We start from the raw sequence: 19,507 nt of genomic DNA, 5'->3' as shown, positions 1-19,507 counted from the left end.
CTCATGAGACTGTCCTAGAAAGAGCTCATGAGACTGTCCTAGAAAGTCTTGTCTACCTAATCAACAGAGGCCCTGTTTTTTTGTGCGAGTCATTGCGATTGCTGACTGCCACAGAGAAAATACTATTATGTAAATTTATCATCAAGGTAAAAGAACCACAAGGTATCCAGGACTTGATATTGATACTACAGATAGACAGAAGTGAGATCAACCATAGATTCTTAAAAGACAAGAACACAGTTCACCATAGACCTGAAACAGTACTTGCCAAGTCTACGTTCCTTTTTTTATGAAGGCAAATTATATCCAAATTTCAGATCACGGCCAGAGGATAAAAAAATCTCGAGAGCTAATTTTAATGCAACAGAATCACAATGTCAAGTGTTTAAAGTTTATTCAAAAGGAAAACAAAAAATTGAAGAGAGAAACTTAGTAAAACCCTCAAAGATGTTTACTCTGGGTGCATCAAACTCATTGCTCCTATCAGAGAGACTTTCATCGTCATATACAGACTCTTGCTCTGGTCTGGATTCATAGCTCCCGGTGCTGCATATGTTTCTGTTGGTTTCGTCTGTCAATATCTGGATGCCACATTCAATAATGTCGAGCTCCTGGGATGAGGTCATGAATTTGAACAACACCTCGTTATCCTGTTCAAGCCACCCGTCTTCCTCAAGAAGTTCAATGTGTAGTATTAATAGATGTTCCGCTTGGACTTGAAGGAGCCGTGCCTTAAATAAGTTATCGTCATTGGGGCAACCGTTTTTGCGTATGCGACACAGTAAAGCAACAGATTCTTCTTTCATCTCTACTGTAGGGGAAACCACCAGGCAAAGCCTAAATATGGAGCAGAATGATGAACGGATGGTCAAGGAATTTCCTATAGCTCGGTGCAAGAACTCCGCAGGTACTTTCCTTCCTGGTAAGAATGCACTCAACTGACCTGCTTTCTGTATAATCACTCTCCGTGCTTCTTCACCCAAATTGAAGCAGTTGGGGAAATTGAAACCCACAATTGGAGAGTCAATAGTAAAAGATACGGTCCGGAGTGATTCACAAGTATTTACTAATAGACTCCTGAGTGAGCCAGGGAGCTCTGGCAGTGATACAAGTTTTGGACAGCCAACTATACAAAGCGATTTTAACGCAGGGAGATCTTTGATGCAATCAGGAATCCTCTCTATATCTGTGCCCGTTCTCTCTATTGACATTATTGCCCAAAAATTATATGAAGTGAGACTGCCATGTATACTGAGAGTCTCAAGGCGAGACCAGAGCCTAATTGATTCAAGCATTGCTTCTAACATTGTGTCTCCTATTATGAGTGATGTAATGTTCGTTGAAATACCTGGAAATTGCCTCAATTGCCAGCATCCCATCATCCTGAGTGATTTAAGAGATGCCAAGTTGAAGTGAGTCGGAACAATTTGCAGCTGTAAACATAAATTCATCTCCAACTCTTCTAGTTTATGAAGATTTCCAACAGATGAAGGAATCTCTACCAAACTCCAGCAACCAGTTATATCTAGTCTCTTGAGATTTGTAGCATTCGAAAGATCTGGGAGTTCCTTCAACCTTGTGGACCCACACAATTCCAACTTGTTGAGACTTGTAAGGGGCTGATTAGTGATTACAAAACGACACAACAAAGGAAGATCATAAACATATGAAAGTACATACTTCAAGTATCGAAAAAGTTAAGCAAATATCAAAACCAACCTGGGTTCCTTCCCAAAGCTTCTCTAGCTTGTTATTTTGCAAGTTGAGTTCCACAAGATATTCTGGCCTAAATGTAGAAGGAAGACACTTTCCCGGATATACCTCCCAATGCAAAAACCTTAAACGATTTGGAAAATCCATGTCCTCAGGTACAATCACTCTAAGGTTTATATCACGTCTTGTCTCGTAGATGCTTAGAAATCGAAGATTACGCATATTTTGAAAAGCTTTTGTGCTTATATCTACGCCGTTGGGGATTGCCGAAACATTAAAAGATATGCCCATCACACTTGCACAACCCTGATCAGTACCAAAAAAATATTAAAGTTAGCACAATAAGGTTAGGTTCTGTGAGTCTTTTGTATATGACTCGATTTAACGGGATATATTTTTAAAAGAAGAAAAAGAACTTACAGAATCTGTTTGGAGGATATCACGAATCTTATTAGCATCAACTAAGATTTTGCGTTTCCAAGAATCTTGTCTTTGAACCGCATATCTTACCACTTGTTGTAGTAACTTGTGCATGACGATATTTCCTTCGGTCGATCTTTGTATAAGAGATTTATCCTCGAGGGTCTTTAAAACGAGTCTGACATTCAAGTTATTATCAGCAAGCATTGCTTTCACATGATCATGGTCTTTGTAGTTGAAGAAGAATGCAATGAGGAGAAACAGCAATTGATCTTGCTCATGTAAACTGTCATATCCAACTCTTAGTACTCTCTCGATTTTTTGATCAACTGGATAAAAGCTATTTTCTAGCCTATGCAGTGTATCTTCCCAGTCAACTTGTTTCTTTCCTCGTAAAAATGAACCCATGACCTTGAGACCCAATGGAAGGTTGCTGCAAAGCTTTGTTACTCTTTGGGAAAGATCTTCAAAACCATCTTGTGGAGTGCTCTGTCTAAAAGCATATCTACAAACGATCTCACGAGCTTCTTTTGGAGTTGGAAAATCCACATAGTAGGTATTCTTGATACCACATTGCTCAAAAATTTCTTGATCTTCCGTGGTCACTACAATCCTACTCCCAGGACCAAACCAATAAGTTTCATTAGCCAAAGCTTCAAGTTGCTCCAGATGGTCCACATCATCAAGAATGATAAGCACTTTTTGGTCGCATAGCCTTTCCTGTACTGCACTCAAATGGTGTATCCCCATATCATTTTGGTTTAAAATCTTGGAAAGGAGCTGCCTTTGTAATTGCAGCTTCAAACCATACTCGTCAAGACCGGTATTATAGCTTCCTCTAACATTATCCATGAAACAAGTAAGCTGAAAACTGCAAGTGAGTCGGTTTCGTAAAGCTCTAGCAATGGTAGACTTACCAATACCTGCAGGGCCCCAGATTCCAAAAATCATAGCTTCATCTTCATTACCCAAATGTAACAAAGACTGTATTTTCTCCAGGTGTGTTTCAAGACCCACCATGCCTTCAAAATCTCTAGAGATTGTAGTGTTCAGTTTGTTTGAAATATCTCTAGCAATCTTTTCAATCATCTTTGATTCATTATCCCTAACAATAAAAGTATTTATGTTAAATTTGAATTTGCAGATTCAATATGAAAATTTACCAGATTCCAAAACTAACCAGTTTAGGAAGTGTTCTCCGGCTACGTTTCCAACATCGGTCAGAGCTTGGCTCCATCTTCGCCTCTTCTCCTCCGTTTTACCACCACAAGTTTTGTTGAAAACTTTCCCAAATTCTCCGATCTGTTTGCGAACATCAGATGGATCTACTCCGTAGAAGACAGTCATCACTATTTGCCCAATATCTTCCTTGCACTTCAAAATCTCCAACAGCTCATCCAAACACCAGCTCGATGAAGCGTAGTTCTTCGAGAGCACTACGATCGAGATCCTAGATTCCCTAATTCCTCGTGTGAGTTCAGGGGAAATGGTTTGGCCTCTCTCGATCGCTTGATCGTCGAACATCGTAATCCCATTGCACATAAAGTGTTTGCGTAAATGACTGAGAAAGGTTTGACGGACGTCTGGTCCGTGGAAGCTCGTGAACACGCGGTATCTCCAGGTGCGAGGCGAAGCAGAGGAAGAAGAAGAAGCCATTGGTATTTTTTTTTTTGAAAATCACGTATGGGGGAAAATGTTTCTGTAACAAGATAGATATGAAGAAGAAAGTCTCTTAAAGTATTTCACTGTTGACTTTTGAGAAAGAGACACCGACGACCCGCATCATGCGATTGTCTATCTGTCTTTCCAATTGAACAGGGTTCTCGGGTCTTTCCATCATATCAAAAGATATTAAATAATGCGATTGTTTTTGTTAGATGACGGGTAAATGGCATGTGACTCACTAAACAGATGTATAAACTGTTTGCAATGGGATTACCATGTTCGACAATCAAGGGAAGGACCTGATAACCCGGTTCAACATGTGATTCAACAAAACTTGTATATATAGTATCTTACTCATCTATCATAGTTGACCAACATAATTTCGGCCACCGTTGATTTTTGGGCACAAATTTGATAGTTTATTTGACCAAAAAAATATGTTTAGTTCATCGGCATGCTATCAAAGTTCATGTAAAAAAAAAGATCTTTCAAAATTGTTCACAGATTATTTTAATAATAAAATATTTTTAGATGTAAAAACATATTTTTATTGGTATAATATAGAGTACAATTGCATGTGTATGCTAGTAAGATGATATTTTGCTGGGTTGTTTGTATCTATACTAGGATCAAAAAAAATTGTCAGCGGTATAATCGTTTATGTAACAATTCTCATAATTTGTATTAAATAATAAATCAAAACGATAAAAAAAAAAAACAAAGCTTAAGTATCTAAATTTTATATCATGAGTAACCAAAATAAATTATAACACTTTCAATTTTTCATTAAACATATTAGAAAAATATCAATTTGCATCTAATTACCTATGTAAACAATTTTCTTCTAATTGGCTCATTTGAATTGATTTTGTACTTTGTTGACCAAAAAAAAAATTATTTATACTTATTAGCTAAGTTAATTTGTCAAGGACTCTACAATTAATTTGATTAATTCTAGATGGCTACAATGTTTGTATATTTGTCTATGGTCCGACCGGTTCTAGTAAAACTTATACAATGGTAAATGACAAGCTTGATTTTGTTAATAATATGCTTTAGCCAAGGATTATAAGTTTATGTTTTAGCGAATGATTATAAGTTTTTCTAACAGACATATTTCTCTTTTGCTAACAGAGTGGGCCAAGCATCACTTCAAAAGAAGATTGTGGTGTCAATTATAGAGCTATGAATGATTTGTTTCTCTTAACTCAGAGTAGACAAAACACTGTCGTGTATGAAGTTGGTGTTCAAATGGTGGAGATATATAACGAGCAATGACATACTTTGAGATGGTGGCTACAATCAAAGATATCCTTCTCTAATCTAATACAGTGACTAAATATATTTTTTGGAATAGGTACATTCATATATTTGCTGAGGAATTAAAAAATATAGCTATAAAAAAATTTATAAATAATTTGTGCAACATTTTTAAAATTTAGCAGTAATAATATCTGATGATGACTAATGTTTGGTAAAAAAATTAATGGCTAATAATTTAGCTTTAGATTATGGTAATAATGTTTTTTTTTTACATCTTTGCGTTCGACAATAATTTAGTTTTAGATTAGGGTAATGATTTAGTTTTAGATTATAATAATAAAGTTTTCTATTAAAAATTTTGATGGTTAATAATTAAGCTTTAAATTATAGTAATAATATTTTTTTATTAAAAACTTAATGGTTAATAATTTAGTTTTAGATTATAGTAATAATATTCGTAATAATGAATGAAGTCAGCATGAACGATGGAGAAATTAGAAAACGCGTATTTCATCATTGACTCGTCAGTTTTGACTTTGGGAAAGAGAGGTCCCAATGGTTTAATTTTTCTTATGTTAATAAACCAGCTTGGCGTTATTAAACCGGAACTCTACCGGTTTTTGTAGCTCGGTTTATCAATTTGTATAGAGGGTTTTGCAATTTACAGAGCGATGATCTCTTGAAACTGAGATTGTGTACCTGAAGCCTAACCGAGGAGAGGAGACGACGCAGAGGTCGACGGCGAAGAGATTGTTTTGTTCATCGGAATCTTCAGGGAATAGGTAATCGTCAAATTGCTCCTTCTTCCTTTAACCTTTGCTGAGGACGACGAGTCTTCGCTAGTGCCAGTGATGATGATTACAGAGAGATATTGAGTAGAAATAGGAAATTACAGGATATGTAGTTTGATGATGCAGTTGGTTTGGTTTGTTCAGTTTTATGGTCAAGTCTCGCACCACTCCCTTCCATTGTTGATTTCAGTAGATTGTTAAGTGCTATTGCTAAGATGAATTCAAGTTTGATCTTGTCATCTCTCTGGGCGAGCAGATTGAGATGTTAGGGATTGTGCATAATCTCTATACTTAATAGTATTTTGATTAACTGTTTTTGTCGCTGCTCTCAACTCTCTCTTAGAGGAGGCCAAGCAAATGTTTAATTTGATGGTTAGCAAAGGTTGTCTCCCAAATGTAGTGACTTATAGTGCTCTTATAAATGGATATTGTAAGTGTAAGAAGGTAAAGGATAGGATGAAACTCTTCCGTGAGATGTCTCAAAGAGGCTTTGCTTACGATGAAACCGATAACAATCTTTCAGGTTTACTCGCTTATTGGAGGGTTCTGCGGTTCCCCAGTGAATTTCCATGCCAAGGATGGATCAGGTTACAAGTTCTTGGGTGACATTGTTATCCAGTTAGACAAATTGAACCCTCAGGTTAGAGTCCCAAATTATCTGGTCTCTTTGTAGTTACTTACCTAATGTAACTATCTTCTTGGCAACAACAACAAGCTTAACGGTTTACCTTTTTTTTTGGGGTTCTGACCATAGGTTGCTTCTCGTATGGTGTCTGCCTTTTCGAGGTGGAAGCGGTACGATGAAACCCGTCAAGGTCTAGCCAAGGTAAATAGAGAAATGCAAAACAAGTCTAGAATTTCCCCTTAAGCATTTAATGGTTCTTTTTGCCTCATTTAACCTATTTGTCCAGTCTTTTTAGTTTTACTGATTGAAATCGTCAGCCATGATTCGTCTGATAGCCTGAGAAGATCACTAGATTAAAGCTGTTGTGTTTGTGTTTGCAGGCACAATTGGAGATGATAATGGCTGCAAATGGTTGTCTGAGAATGTCTATGAGATAGCCTCCAAGAGTTTGGCTGCTTGAGAGACACCTTAAGAATCCTTTCAAAGATCCACTTCTACTCGTAACTATTTTAGCTACTACTGAAATTAGCAGGGGAATAATTATAAGAAGATCACACATTGCTTTGCCTCTGCTTATGAGTTTTTACTTTTTACTATTACAATAAAAAGTGTCATCTGCACTGGTCAATCGGGCCAGTGTAGCGAAAACAGTCGGTGTAGTCCTATCGTATACCAATCCAATTGTAAAGCTCTCGATTCTTCTGCTGCTGATACATTGGTCGGTGGAAGATCTCATGTCGCCAAGACAGGTATGGTCTGCGATAAAAAGTAACTATGTAATCCCTATGCCAATTGCAGGGTCGTCGTTTCCATCTATAGGTAATCAAATCCCTTTTGATGCTTTGTGGAATCAAGATCCTGTGATAAGCTTTAAAGGTGAGATCTCCTCTCTCTTATCTCTTCTCAATCCCTAATACAAACGATGAACCCTAACTGATAAGATGGGAGTTACAGTTCTCCTCTCTTATCACCATGAATAGATACGAGATTTATTTCTTCTACTAAATTCTTCTTCTCTTCCTTTCTGCTGCCAGCTCCTTTCTCTCAATACTTATCATCCTGACACCACATTCAATGATCTCGTAGCCGTCGGCTTTGCTGTTAAATTCGAACACCATCGTCTCCGTGCCTGCTTCAGAGGGGTCGATGTATAGCAAGCCAGAGTGAAATATATAAAGATGCTCCCTTCGACATGCGGAGGCTTCGAGTATGCTGAACTCGTGGCACTTGCCGTTGATGCGACATAGCAGCTTGGAAGAATAATATATTTGTGGGGTCTCTCGGTTATTAGGGGAAATCACGACGCAGACCATACATCGGTACAAGTACAACTGCTTGGAATTACCAGTAACATAGAGAAGAATGGTCAAGGAATTACCTTTGGCTCTGTGACCGAACTCTGCTGGCACTTGTGTTCCTGGTAAGATTGCCGACCCGTCACAGATAAACTTAGCCTTGGTCATATATTCAGATCGTCGGGTGATTGCTCTCCGTGCTTCTTCACCCAGTTTGAAGCAATTGATGAAATAGAGGCGCACTTCTGGAGTGTATAAAGGGCTTAATAATGTCTCCAGTGATTCACAATTTTCTACCGTGAGGTACTCGAGCGAACTAGGGAGCTCTGGCAATGATGTGAGTCTTCTGCAGTCACGTATATAAAGTTGTTCTAGCTGATGAAGAGCTTTGACGCAATCTGGAATTCTTTCCATATCAGAACCATTTAGGGATAGAATTCTGACACTATTCGGGAGATGTGTCAATCCCTTGAGATTTCCACTGCTGCTGCTTATACAGAGATCCTCAAGACGACACCAGTACCACGACGGGATCTTGTTTACTTGGTCTAACTCTGGGTTGTCTGACATTGACAGATCTTTGATGTGCGTTGAAATAACTGGAAATTTTCTCAATCTTGAGCATCCGGTCATGTCCACTTCTTCAAGGGATGCCAAGTTCATGTGTTGTGGAATGTCTTGTAAGGTTATGCAATTGCGCATATTCAACTCCTGTAGTTTATGAAGGTGAGAAAAAGTGGATGGAATCTCTACCAAACTCTCGCAAGACTCCAGATTCAATCTCTCCAGATTTGTAGCGTTTGAAAGATCCGGGAGCTCCTTCAATTTCTTGGACCAAGACAAATCCATATACTTGAGATTCTTAAGGGCCTGAATTTTGTACACAGAGAGAAAGAGCATCATATAAAGTATAAACTTTGAAGAGAATTAAAAAAAACTTTAAATGTTTTCTTAACTACTGTATATTGTATATATATAACACCAACCTTCCTTCCTTCCCATAGCTTCTCGAGCTGCGGGCTACATCCCATATAGAGCTCGACAAGATATTCTGGATTAAATGTCCGAGGAAGACACTTGCTTGGGTATGCCAACCACTCAAGTAACCTTAGACGTGGTGGAAACTCCATCTCCTCAGGTATATGCATTGTTCTATCAGTATCAATTTCATCATATCTAATTCTTTTGTAAACGCTGAGGAATCGAAGATTTGGCATTCTTTTAAAAGCACCATCGCTTATAGTCACTTTACTAATTCCTGATGTATCAAATGATATGCCAGACACATTACGAGTACCCTATACCAAAAGGTAAGATTTAATTTTGTCATTACAAAAAAGGTGACCTTTTAAAGATTATATGGAGCAAATGTATGCAAAGAGAAAGAACTTACTTTCTCATATTGAAGGATATCGCAAATCTCATGAGCATTTATTAGGATTTGCCGTTTCCAAGGCTCCTGTCTACGAATGGCTTGTTTACCCACTTGTTCTAGTAACTTGTGCATCATTACGACTGGCTTGAATACCCCCCTGCTGTAGTATCCCTCAGGATCTATCTCTATCAGAGATTTGTTTACTAGGACTTCCAACCAGTTTTTGACATCGCAGCTACCATCATCAGCAAGCATAGCTTCCACGAGATCGCAAACTCTATTGTTGAAGAAAACTGCAATGTAGAGAAATAGCATTTGATCATTTTCATGTAACCTTTCATAGCTGACTCTTAATACGTCATCGATTTCCCGACCAGGATTAGTTTCTAGCCTCTGCATTACACATTCCCACTCTTCCTGCTTCTTACAAATATAGTCGAACCCATCACACAGAGACCCAGTGGGAGGTAACCACATAGGTGTGCCATTCTTGCTGCAAGCTGCTTAAAATCATGAGGTGGAGAGCTTTGTTCAAAAGCATATTTGCATAAGATTTCAAGAGCTTCTTCTTCAGATGGCAATTCCACATGGTACGTATTGTTGATGCCACGTTGCTGCAGGAGATCTTTGTTTTCTGTGGTTACTACAATTTTACTTCCAGGACCAAACCAATTAGTTTCCTTAGCCAAAGCCTTCAATTGCTTTACATCATTCACATCATCAAGAATGATAAGCACTCTCAGGTCGCTTAGCCTTTGTTGTAACACTCCTAAATGGCATATCCTCGTACCATCTTGATTCAAAACCTCTGAAAGAAGTTGTTCTTGTAACCGCAACTGCAGACCATAATCGTGAAAACCACTATGATTGCTTCCACTGAGGTCCATAAAACATGTAAGCTGAAACCTATGAGAGAGTAGGCTCATCAAAGCTCTTGCAATGGTAGTCTTACCGATGCCTGCAGGACCAGAGATACCAACTATCATAGCTTCATCTTCATTATCTAAATGTAACAAAGCCTGCATATTCTTCAAGTGAGCTTCAAGTCCCACCATGTCTTCAAAATCCTTTGATGGTGTGTCGTTAAGTTTGTCAGAAACATCCCTTGCAATCTTCTTGATCATGTTCGCTTCATTATCCCTAACAAAATACAAAGAAAAGAAAAGCACCTTTTCAATCAAATAGCCACAGTGATAGCATTTCGATTAATAAGATGCAAGAATTTAAAACACAGACTGATTGAAGACAAACCATTTCTTGAAGTCTTCTCCAGCAATGTTGCTCACATCAGTCAAAGCTTTGCTCCATTCTTGTCTTTCCTTGTCCGTCTTATTCGCACAAGTTTCATCAAAAGCGATCCCGAAATCTCCAGTCTGTTTCCGCACATCGGATGGCTCCACTCCATAGAAGACGGTCATCACTATCTGTCCCATAGCTTTTTTGGAATCTAATATCTCCAACAGTTCATCCAAACACCAGCTTGACGAAGCATATTTTTGGGAGAGAATCACGATCAAGATCTTAGACTCTCTTATAGCTCTTTTGAGGGACGGAGAGAGTTCTCCGCCTCTCTTAATCTTTTCATCATCAAACATAGCTATCCCGTTGCCTTGAAACTGTTCGCGCAAGTGACTGAGAAATGTTTTACGGACGTCGGGACCGTGGAAGCTTGAGAATACTTTGAATCTGTAGTTGCGAGGCTTGAAAGAAGAAGAAGGAGAAGCCATGAGAGACATGCTGAGATAGATGGAAATGGGGTAAACGAGATGGAAGATTGGTAAAAAATCAGATACTACTTTGAATGTGTTATTTTGGGAGGCTGAAATACAAAAAGGAAGCTTCCGCGTAATTAGGCAAACGCGTTATATGAATCGTGACAGACGAAACTTCAAAATTGGAAAATAATAATATACAAGACTTTAAATCGTTTAAAAACATCTACAACCATACTACATATGGGTCTCTTAAGTCTTAAGTGGTGGTCCTTTTTGGAGAAAAATACTATATGTTAAGGGAGATTAAAAATATGTTACTGCTGCATTTTGAAGATTCTGCGACATATATTCACTAGAAAACTATGAGGTAACAAGATTCTGCATTTCTGCGACATATATTCACTAGAAAACAACATTTTTGAGGAGGCCAAGCATATCTTTAATTTGATGGTTAGCAAGGGTTGTCTCCAAATGTTGTGACTTACTCTCATAAATGGATATTGTAATACAGTCACTTACAGCACTCTTATCCAAGAGTTATTTCAAGTTGGAGATTGTGATAACGCCCAGGATGTTTTCAAACAGTTGCTTTTCTGCCTTTCCGGTGGTGTACTACCCAGTATCTATGACATACAACATTTTGTTAGACGGGATTTTTTAGAAACGGAAAATTAGAGAAGGCTTCGGTGGTATTCTAATATATGCAAAAGAGTGAATTGGAATTAATAGCGGATCTAGAATTTTTTTTTAGGGAGTCATACTATATAGTAAAACTTTTTTTTGATGAAAACTATATAATAACATTATGAAGTAATTGAAAATACACATATAAAAAAGTCTACAAAAAACTTTTAACTATAACAAAACAAAAATATATAAAAATTAATAAGAAAAGTGATGGTGGCCTATACAGTATATAACATAAACAAAACAGGAAAAAGAAATATACCATTGTTTCAACATAGATTTGAACTCACATTAACGGGGTCAATTACGTGATTGTCAACTAACTCTACCAAAATCAGCAATGAATACATGGTAACATTTTTAATTTTTATATTTTATGGGGGTCATCTGACCCCGTTCATATGAACGTAGATCCGCCTATGATTGGAACTCGATATACATTTTGCAAGTTATATCTCGAATTTTTGTTTGGAGTTTCGACTTATTTACGGGGTCTTGTCACTGTTTTTGATACAAAATCTTATAAAATCGAGAGTTAAAATTTGGAAACAAATAAAAAGGAAAAAAAATCAGGTTATCAAAATTGTTTTTTGGTTCGGTTTTTTTTTTTACTTTGGAAGAAATCTCACATAAACTTGTTCTTCTTTTTCATCCAGCTTTCACTAGTAAATACTGTATAGTAATTTTCCCACTTAAAACCCTCATTTCGTAGTAATTAATCTTGCACAAAATTGTCTTTTTTAGATTTGTTAGGAAAAATACTAAAATCTATGAGTGCAAAGTTGGTTGGTGACACGTGTCAAAGCATAAGTTCGGAAGTGGGGTTGATGACCTAACTCATTGAACTTCCGACAGGTCCTAATAATCCAAAGTTATGGTTTCACAAATTCTATAGTGTTCTTCTATTTTATTTTAAACGGATAATAATGTGTTTTAAACTTTAACGACCAGACTCTCTTTTGTTTTCAATTCAGAAAACGACTTAAATCTAATTCCCAAAGTTACAATATTTAATTTCCTGATTAAAAAAACCTACAAACTAAATAATTTATTACAAAATATTTCAATTTAGTAAAATGGACTCTATGAACTTGATTAAAGTATTACCAGATAAATATGAGTAGTTATTAAAAAAAAAAAACGTTTTTAAAAGATGAATATCTCAAAAGTAGGTAAAATGCTTATCAATCTCTATCAAACAAAAAAGAACGACATGACAAATGTATGTATCCTTAAACTTGGCCAATAAACCTTATCAATTTCTACTTCCTTTTTTTTTTTTTTTTTTCATATTTTCTACATTTTAAACTCTTTAGATTTAAATCTTTTAACTCCTAACTCTCTAGATTAAAATTTCTAGTTTTTTTTCCTTCAGAAATATCAAAATTCAAGTTTGTCTTTATTAGAGAGTTTATTGATTTTAATTGGTGACAGCTAAACACTACTATTGTAAAATTAAATCACATTACCTATGCCAGTCTTCCCTTTTCTGTGTAAATGCTTCAATAATAATTTTTCCCCTTTTTGGAACCAAGAATCAGTCTGTTGCATTGATTATTTTTCTAACAAAGTAGCTACCACAGTTTTGTATAGTAGTAGTATTATCTACAAGATTAAATTATAAGGAGCCAAAAACTACTGTAATTATTGTTTGCATAATTATTTATTTCACCAAAACTGAAAAAGGTCGATTTATTATCAGTTGGGTATGGGATATATAAAAGCAAAGTAAATACTTAAGACCCAAATATATATATTAAAAAGTCAAGCCACCGTGCAATACAAGTTGAAATTTTGTTGTAAGTTTTAAAATTCATTAATCTATATATATATATATATATATATATATATATATATAATAAGGATTTGAAATTATTATAGTATTACTTAGATTAGCCCCACACCTAATGTGGTGCACACGAGAAACCTAAAAACTTAAAAGAGAGATAGATTCGATTCTCCTCACACCACACGTGCGCTTCTGTGACCTTTCTCTTTGCAGTATCCTCATTTTTCTGTTTTTTTAATTAAAAATATATTTTCCCTTAAAAATATATCTTCTTTTCGTATTAAGAATAGCTTAATTTACTAATCTCGTCAAAAACGACGAAATAATTTGACAAACAAAAAGGTTAAAATATTTTCCATAAAAAAATGAAAAATCTTAAAGTTGGATTAGTAAATAAATTAATATTTTGAAAACAAAATAACAATATCTTAAAAATTAAATCAGAGAAAGGAAAATAAATAAAAAAAACTTAGTCAAATTCTTCGCAAGTTCAATGGACGAAACTACCCTTAAAGATGGAATAAATTTACAAAGAAAGAGTAAATAGTGGCACACCTTTGTCTTTGCCGTGTTTTGACCTCAAACCTTCTTCTTGACACACACGAACAAATATATATATACATATGAAGCAGATACAATAATATTCCCAGAAATTTCGGGTTTACGTGTCGCTTTTATTTATATATGTTTTTTCTTCTTTCTGATTTTGATTGTTGAAGAAGAGGTTTTTGTGTGTTTTTATTATCCGATTTTATTTACTTGAGAAAAATTCGAATGCTCTGTTTTGTTTTCTCGAGAAAATTCTCAGACTGAAAAAAAACAGAGAGAAGAAAGATGAGAAGCGGTGCGAGTGGTGGAAACAACGTGTTGGATACTATAAACGCAGCTGCTTCAGCTATTTCCGCTTCCTCTGATGATCGTCTTCATCAATCTTCTCCGATTCATGTGAGTCTTCTCTTCTCTTACGCATTAGACTTTGTATGCAAAATCTATTACTACGGAAATTAATCAGACTAGATTTTCTTTTTATAAAACCTAGTTTAAGTTTCTGTGATTACGAATTCTCGAATCTTGATTTTGAATTTTATTTTTGGGGGAAATCAGAAGAAGAGCAAATGGTGGAATCGATGGAGTCTGTTGAAATGTTTCAGATCTTCAAGACAAAGAAACCGAATAGGAAACTCGGTTCTTGTTCCTGAACCGGTATCAATCTCTTCAAATTCAACATCTAATTCCGGTTATCGTTCGGTTATCACAACACTTCCTTTTATAGCACCACCTTCATCTCCAGCTTCGTTTTTCCAATCAGAACCAACTTCAGCTACACAGTCACCCGTTGGAATCCTCTCTTTTAGTCCTTTGCCTTGTAATAACAACCGTCCTTCGATCTTCGCCATTGGACCTTACGCTCACGAACCTCAACTAGTTTCTCCTCCGGTTTTCTCAACTTACACTACTGAACCATCTTCAGCTCCCATCACACCTCCTCTTCTTGATGACTCATCTATCTACTTAACCACAACAACACCTTCTTCACCCGAAGTGCCTTTCGCTCAGCTGTTTAACTCCAACCATCAAGACTGTCATAATAAGTTCCCAATGTCGTCTAGTTATGAGTTTCAGTTTTACCAACTTCCTCCTGGTAGTCCACTTGTTGGTCAGCTTATTTCCCCTAGCTCTGTTGTGTCCGGCTCTGGTCCAACTTCTCCTTTCCCCGATGGAGAAACCGCGCTGTTCCCTCACTTTCAAGTCTCTGATCCTCCGATACTGTTGAGTCCTGGTACATTGCATTGTCCAAAGAAGACTGTTACAAAAGAGCAGACGATTGTGAGACCGCATAAACCGGTTTCGTTCGATCTTGACGCGGATCATGTCATTAGATGCGTGGATCAGAAGCTAAGAACAACGTTCCCTGAAGCATCATCTACATCATCATCGGATCCAGAAGCAATGAATCATTCCTCTCTCGGGTCGAATAAGGAGTTCAATTTTGGCACGGATGAGAAACACTTGACCGTTGATGAACATAGATCTTCGCCGAAGAACAGCAACGATTGGTCTTTCTTCCCTGTGATGCAATCAGGTACACTTAGCTAACCTTCATCAGAGGATTTAGTTATTATATAGAATCTAAAAGTTTAGAAATCCAATTCGGACACACAAAGATCTTGGTCAAGAGATTCAAGAACGAATAATTAACTAGTGAACTTATTTAGTTTCCTTTGATTTTACATTAGTATGATGTTTTAGATGGTTCTGTTCTGGACCTTCTGGTCTCTCTTTTGGTTTTGTAATAAATATTTGGCGTTGTTAGTTACGTTGTTGTATATGGCTTTGTCTCTATGTAGTTTTTTGTTTTTGTGCATACACATTTGATCGCATTTGTAAATAACATTTAATCTTTTTCTTCAGAGAAATTCCAATAATTCTATAGTTATGACAGTTTTAGACTTTTGTTAGTTCTGTTTATATTTGGTCTGCTCAGAAAAAAAAAAAAAAAAAAAAAAAAAATCGCAGTCCGAAGAACTCAACAATAGTAATAATTTAGCTATATTGATGCTGTCGAAAATAAAATAGAAGTTATCTATATTGATAAAAATCAAAATATAAATTTGAGATGTTTTTGCAGTTTTTACTTTTATTTTTTTGGACAAATTTTTTTCAGTTTTGACTAATATTATGTACTTATAAGAGATTTGTATCTATCTAATCCCTAGATACAAGGGAAACACCAAAAACCGAAACTCAATCAAGGCCTTCCTATTCGTTTTTTTTATTCTCTTAAAGCCTTGACTTATGCTCTCAAGTCTCATATCATTATATAACCAACTTGAAGCACACACGTTAGCAATAAGAAAACAAAAACTCTTTCGTCGCCATGAAACTCAAGGGACGAGAATGTAACGGTACAAGTGATCACTCAGATTCGATCCCTGATGATATGACGTTTGAGATTCTTGGTAGATTGCCCGGCAAATCTCTTATGAAGTTCCAATACTTATCTAAATTTTGGTTTTCGATAATCCGAAGTCAAAGATTCATCGATTCCTTCTTCTCTAGGTCTTTGAGTCGAGGTTCACGCCTACTTATCACTTTCAAGAACGGTGAATTCATCAATGGAAATACTGAGAAGCGTTTGTTCTTCTTCTCAGCTTCAAGAGAAGGGGAGCAAAAGTCTTCTTCAACTTTGGTAGCTAATCACGACATGACAATAGCTTCCACGGATAATTATTGCTACACACGAGGTACTTTGGTTCATGGCTTTATATGTTGCTCACATCAAGGTCGGTTCTTGATATGTAACCCTAGACAAATTGTAACATTACCAGAACCTGGAGATAATAATAAGTTAACTTATAAATACTTGGGATACGATCCGGTGGATGATCAATACAAAGCATTGTGCATGATGTTTTCTCGGGGCGATTTTGGTGATCTAGAGCACAAGGTTTTAACACTAAGAAGAGGTGATACTAAAAACCTTTCATGGCGGGAAATCAAAGACAATTAATACCGAGCCTTATTGTCCTTCAACGAAAGGAATGTGCATCGACGGAATTGTCTATTACGGTGCTATAAGACCAAATAATAGTGATAAGGTTATAGTTTGTTTTGATGTTAGGTTTGAGAAGATTAGTTTGATCAAACCACCTTTGATCAAGGAAATGTGGGACCATGGTGCAGACTTGATGAACTACAAAGGGAAGTTAACCTTTGTTGACACAGCCGATTTTTATATTAACCACAGGATTAGATTATGGATACTAGACAATGTTGAAAAACATGAATGGTCAAAGATAACATGTCAGTTTTGGTGGTCGCCTTGGTTTTGTCCTAGTAAGATACGTTCATATTCCTTCATAGGCAGCAATAAAACGGGCGAGATCATTCTGGCTCCACAATTGTTGTCAAGCAAACTTGAACCTTTCTACATTCTCTATTATAATGTAACAAGCCAAGGCATCAAAGGGTTAGGCTTGAAGGAATTGCAGATAATGAAGAGTTCAGGCGTCGTTATGGAATTGGAAAGAATGGTGATTGTCGTGTTTATATGGCATCAGAACACTTTGAAGATATTGCCTTTCTTTAATTTTTTTTTTTCTTTGCTGATCTCTCTAATACAAGAGCATGAAGAACTTTGTTTTTTTCTTTTTCTTATTAACAAGTTTTGATTTTTTAGACACCAAGCAACTCTGGTATAATCACAATATATTACTTTTGTGAGTTTGTCAAACCAAACTAACATTGTTAAAGAAACATCTGCATCAGAAAACTTAAACATGAGAGTCACTCTTTTAAACACACACAAGCCTAAAATCGATAGACGACCGGTCAGGTTTTATAAGAAACAGCACAGAATTTTGTAGGTTTAATAAAACCGAAGTCAACCTCTAAACCAAAGTCAATCCCTAAACCAAACTAAATCCTGTAGGTTTAACTCTCGTTACCTTATTAGGAGGAGGATAAATATTTAGTTTTAAAGCTCCCTTATCTCTTTCTTTTTTTACAGCAAATTTCCTTATTTCTTTTATATAGTAGATTTAGAAAAGGTTTATAAATATACCGGTTTATGGGTGCAGGGTCATATCATATCATAAACAAGTTTGTGAGAAATCAAAGTCGTCTTTTGCTCCACGAGTAACAAATCAAAAGAAAAGTGTCCTTTTTTCTCAAGAGATATGGATCTGGATCATAAGCAGACGAGTTTTACGTTTGAGATGGATAACTTCTCCGAGAAGGAATCTGTGATTAGAACACCAAACTTTTTAAGCGGCGGTTGCGAATGGTAAAAGGAAAAATATTATATGTGTATTTGAGTTTTAACTCATCGTTAATTAGATTCAACATATATACAACGTAACTGAGAAAGCAGATTGACTTGGAATCAAAAGTTACAACTCTTACAAGTTACAACTTTGAATATTCAAAAACCTAATATATGACATCCAAGATTTCTAACCTAAGAACGAATAGATTACCCCTAATCTCCTCTTATAAAATCTTGATCTTCGACTTCGAAGAAATATCTTTTGAATATATGTTTTTGCTTGAACGGCTAACCCTAGCATGCTCCTCTTGAATCGTTTTTATATTCGTCGTGTAATTAAGAGGATCCTCTAGGTTAGTCTTGTTTGATCCGTAAGCCTCCGAATCTTCATTCCAGTATCTTCAGCATATATTTTCTTCCTTCATTTGAATATATGTGCTTCTTTCAGGTATGTTAAGGTTCATCCCAAAGGAGATCACATTGATGATCACTTGTCTATGTACCTCTGCGTTGCTGATCCTGAATCACTCCGGTTTGGATGGAAAAGACGAGCTGCTTTTTCCATCGCTCTACTGAATCAATCAGGCCAAGAGCTCTACAGAAAAGATGGCAATTTACTACTACTTCAATCTTATATATCTTGTATGATATATTGTTGAAGAAATTATAAAATTAATTATAATCTTTCTGGTTTTGTCTTACTACAGAACCGTTTGACCAATTGTTCTGCGCTGAGATCCCACAAATGGGTTGGCCAAAGGCCTTGCCTCTTGAAAAGCTTCACGAAAAAGGCTTTTTGGAGAATAATAAACTCATCTTGAATGTCCAAGTTAAAGTAGGTCAAGTTGATGATGAAGGATCTGTAACCGGGAATGAGATGTTATATGTCAATGGTTTCCAAGTTCTTTGTTCTCAGGTATGGTTACAACTTGTAACTTACAAGGTTGATTATTTTCGACTCTGTTACATATTTATCTCGTCTACAGGTGACTTCAGTGAGTTGGATTTTCGTGGAACACCCAAACGTTGCAGTGCATTTCAGACCAAAGAACCAACTACTGAAGACAGCATACATGAATATCCTCCTCGGTCTAATCGAGACACTAAACAAGCCTCTGCATTGCATTACTGACACTGAGCTAGACAAAGCTCAGAGCGATTTTATCGAGCTAACAGATGCGGGTTTCAACCTAGACTGGTTGAAGATAAAGCTTGATGAGGTTTTCATAGAGAGGAAGACCGCGAATGCTGATGGTTCTCGAGTCCAAGAACTCATAAAACTCATCAAGAACCTCAAAGTTGAACTTAACCAGGAGCAAATTATATCATTGGAGCAGACAGTGTCGAATCTCAAAGATGAGCATAACAAGAACAATATTGTCAAAACACTCTAAACTTCAA

At 36.4% G+C, this 19,507-nt stretch overlaps 5 protein-coding genes across 6 annotated transcripts; 3 read left to right on the top strand and 2 right to left on the bottom strand.

The window, feature by feature from the left end:
• Positions 1-332: 332 nt before the first annotated feature.
• LOC147942005 (disease resistance protein RML1A-like) lies at positions 333-4,019 on the bottom strand. 2 transcript variants are annotated; one of them, XM_010432182.3, is made up of 5 exons: positions 3,314-4,019; positions 2,134-3,238; positions 1,720-2,019; positions 1,349-1,619; positions 333-1,201 (listed from the first exon to the last, which is right to left on the bottom strand). In XM_010432182.3, the coding sequence occupies exons 1-5, from the start codon at positions 3,787-3,789 to the stop codon at positions 393-395; spliced, it is 2,961 nt and encodes a 986-aa protein (XP_010430484.2). In that variant the 5' UTR covers positions 3,790-4,019; the 3' UTR covers positions 333-392. The 2 variants fall into 2 exon arrangements, with proteins under 2 accessions (XP_010430484.2, XP_087315433.1); XM_087459307.1 differs by having other exon boundaries at positions 333-1,619.
• Positions 4,020-8,055: 4,036 nt separating this feature from the next.
• On the bottom strand, positions 8,056-12,755 carry LOC104703997 (disease resistance protein RML1B). The gene is given in 7 exon segments (XM_087460144.1): positions 8,056-8,122; positions 8,125-8,642; positions 8,759-9,070; positions 9,166-9,578; positions 9,581-10,287; positions 10,399-11,110; positions 12,434-12,755. Coding segments are annotated over 6 exon segments (2,502 nt in total). The 5' UTR covers positions 10,884-11,110; positions 12,434-12,755.
• Positions 12,756-13,886: 1,131 nt separating this feature from the next.
• On the top strand, positions 13,887-15,780 carry LOC104703995 (uncharacterized protein At1g76660). The gene is made up of 2 exons (XM_010420105.3): positions 13,887-14,283; positions 14,443-15,780. The coding sequence occupies exons 1-2, from the start codon at positions 14,173-14,175 to the stop codon at positions 15,433-15,435; spliced, it is 1,104 nt and encodes a 367-aa protein (XP_010418407.2). The 5' UTR covers positions 13,887-14,172; the 3' UTR covers positions 15,436-15,780.
• A 436-nt stretch (positions 15,781-16,216) lies between these two features.
• On the top strand, positions 16,217-17,428 carry LOC104705219 (F-box protein At1g30790-like). Its single transcript, XM_087458714.1, has 3 exons — positions 16,217-16,583; positions 16,879-17,128; positions 17,299-17,428. Exons 1-3 carry the CDS (start codon positions 16,217-16,219, stop codon positions 17,426-17,428), a joined length of 747 nt encoding a protein of 248 aa, XP_087314840.1.
• A 510-nt stretch (positions 17,429-17,938) lies between these two features.
• LOC104705218 (MATH domain and coiled-coil domain-containing protein At2g42470-like) lies at positions 17,939-19,507 on the top strand. Its single transcript, XM_087456463.1, has 4 exons — positions 17,939-18,124; positions 18,555-18,715; positions 18,814-19,022; positions 19,093-19,507. The coding sequence occupies exons 1-4, from the start codon at positions 18,018-18,020 to the stop codon at positions 19,498-19,500; spliced, it is 885 nt and encodes a 294-aa protein (XP_087312589.1). The 5' UTR covers positions 17,939-18,017; the 3' UTR covers positions 19,501-19,507.

This window comes from Camelina sativa, chromosome 7 (assembly GCF_030686135.1).
Source record: "Camelina sativa cultivar CO46 ecotype springtype chromosome 7, ASM3068613v1".
In the NCBI taxonomy this organism is placed as follows: domain Eukaryota; kingdom Viridiplantae; phylum Streptophyta; class Magnoliopsida; order Brassicales; family Brassicaceae; genus Camelina; species Camelina sativa.
This window is presented reverse-complemented; position numbering and strand designations above follow the sequence as displayed.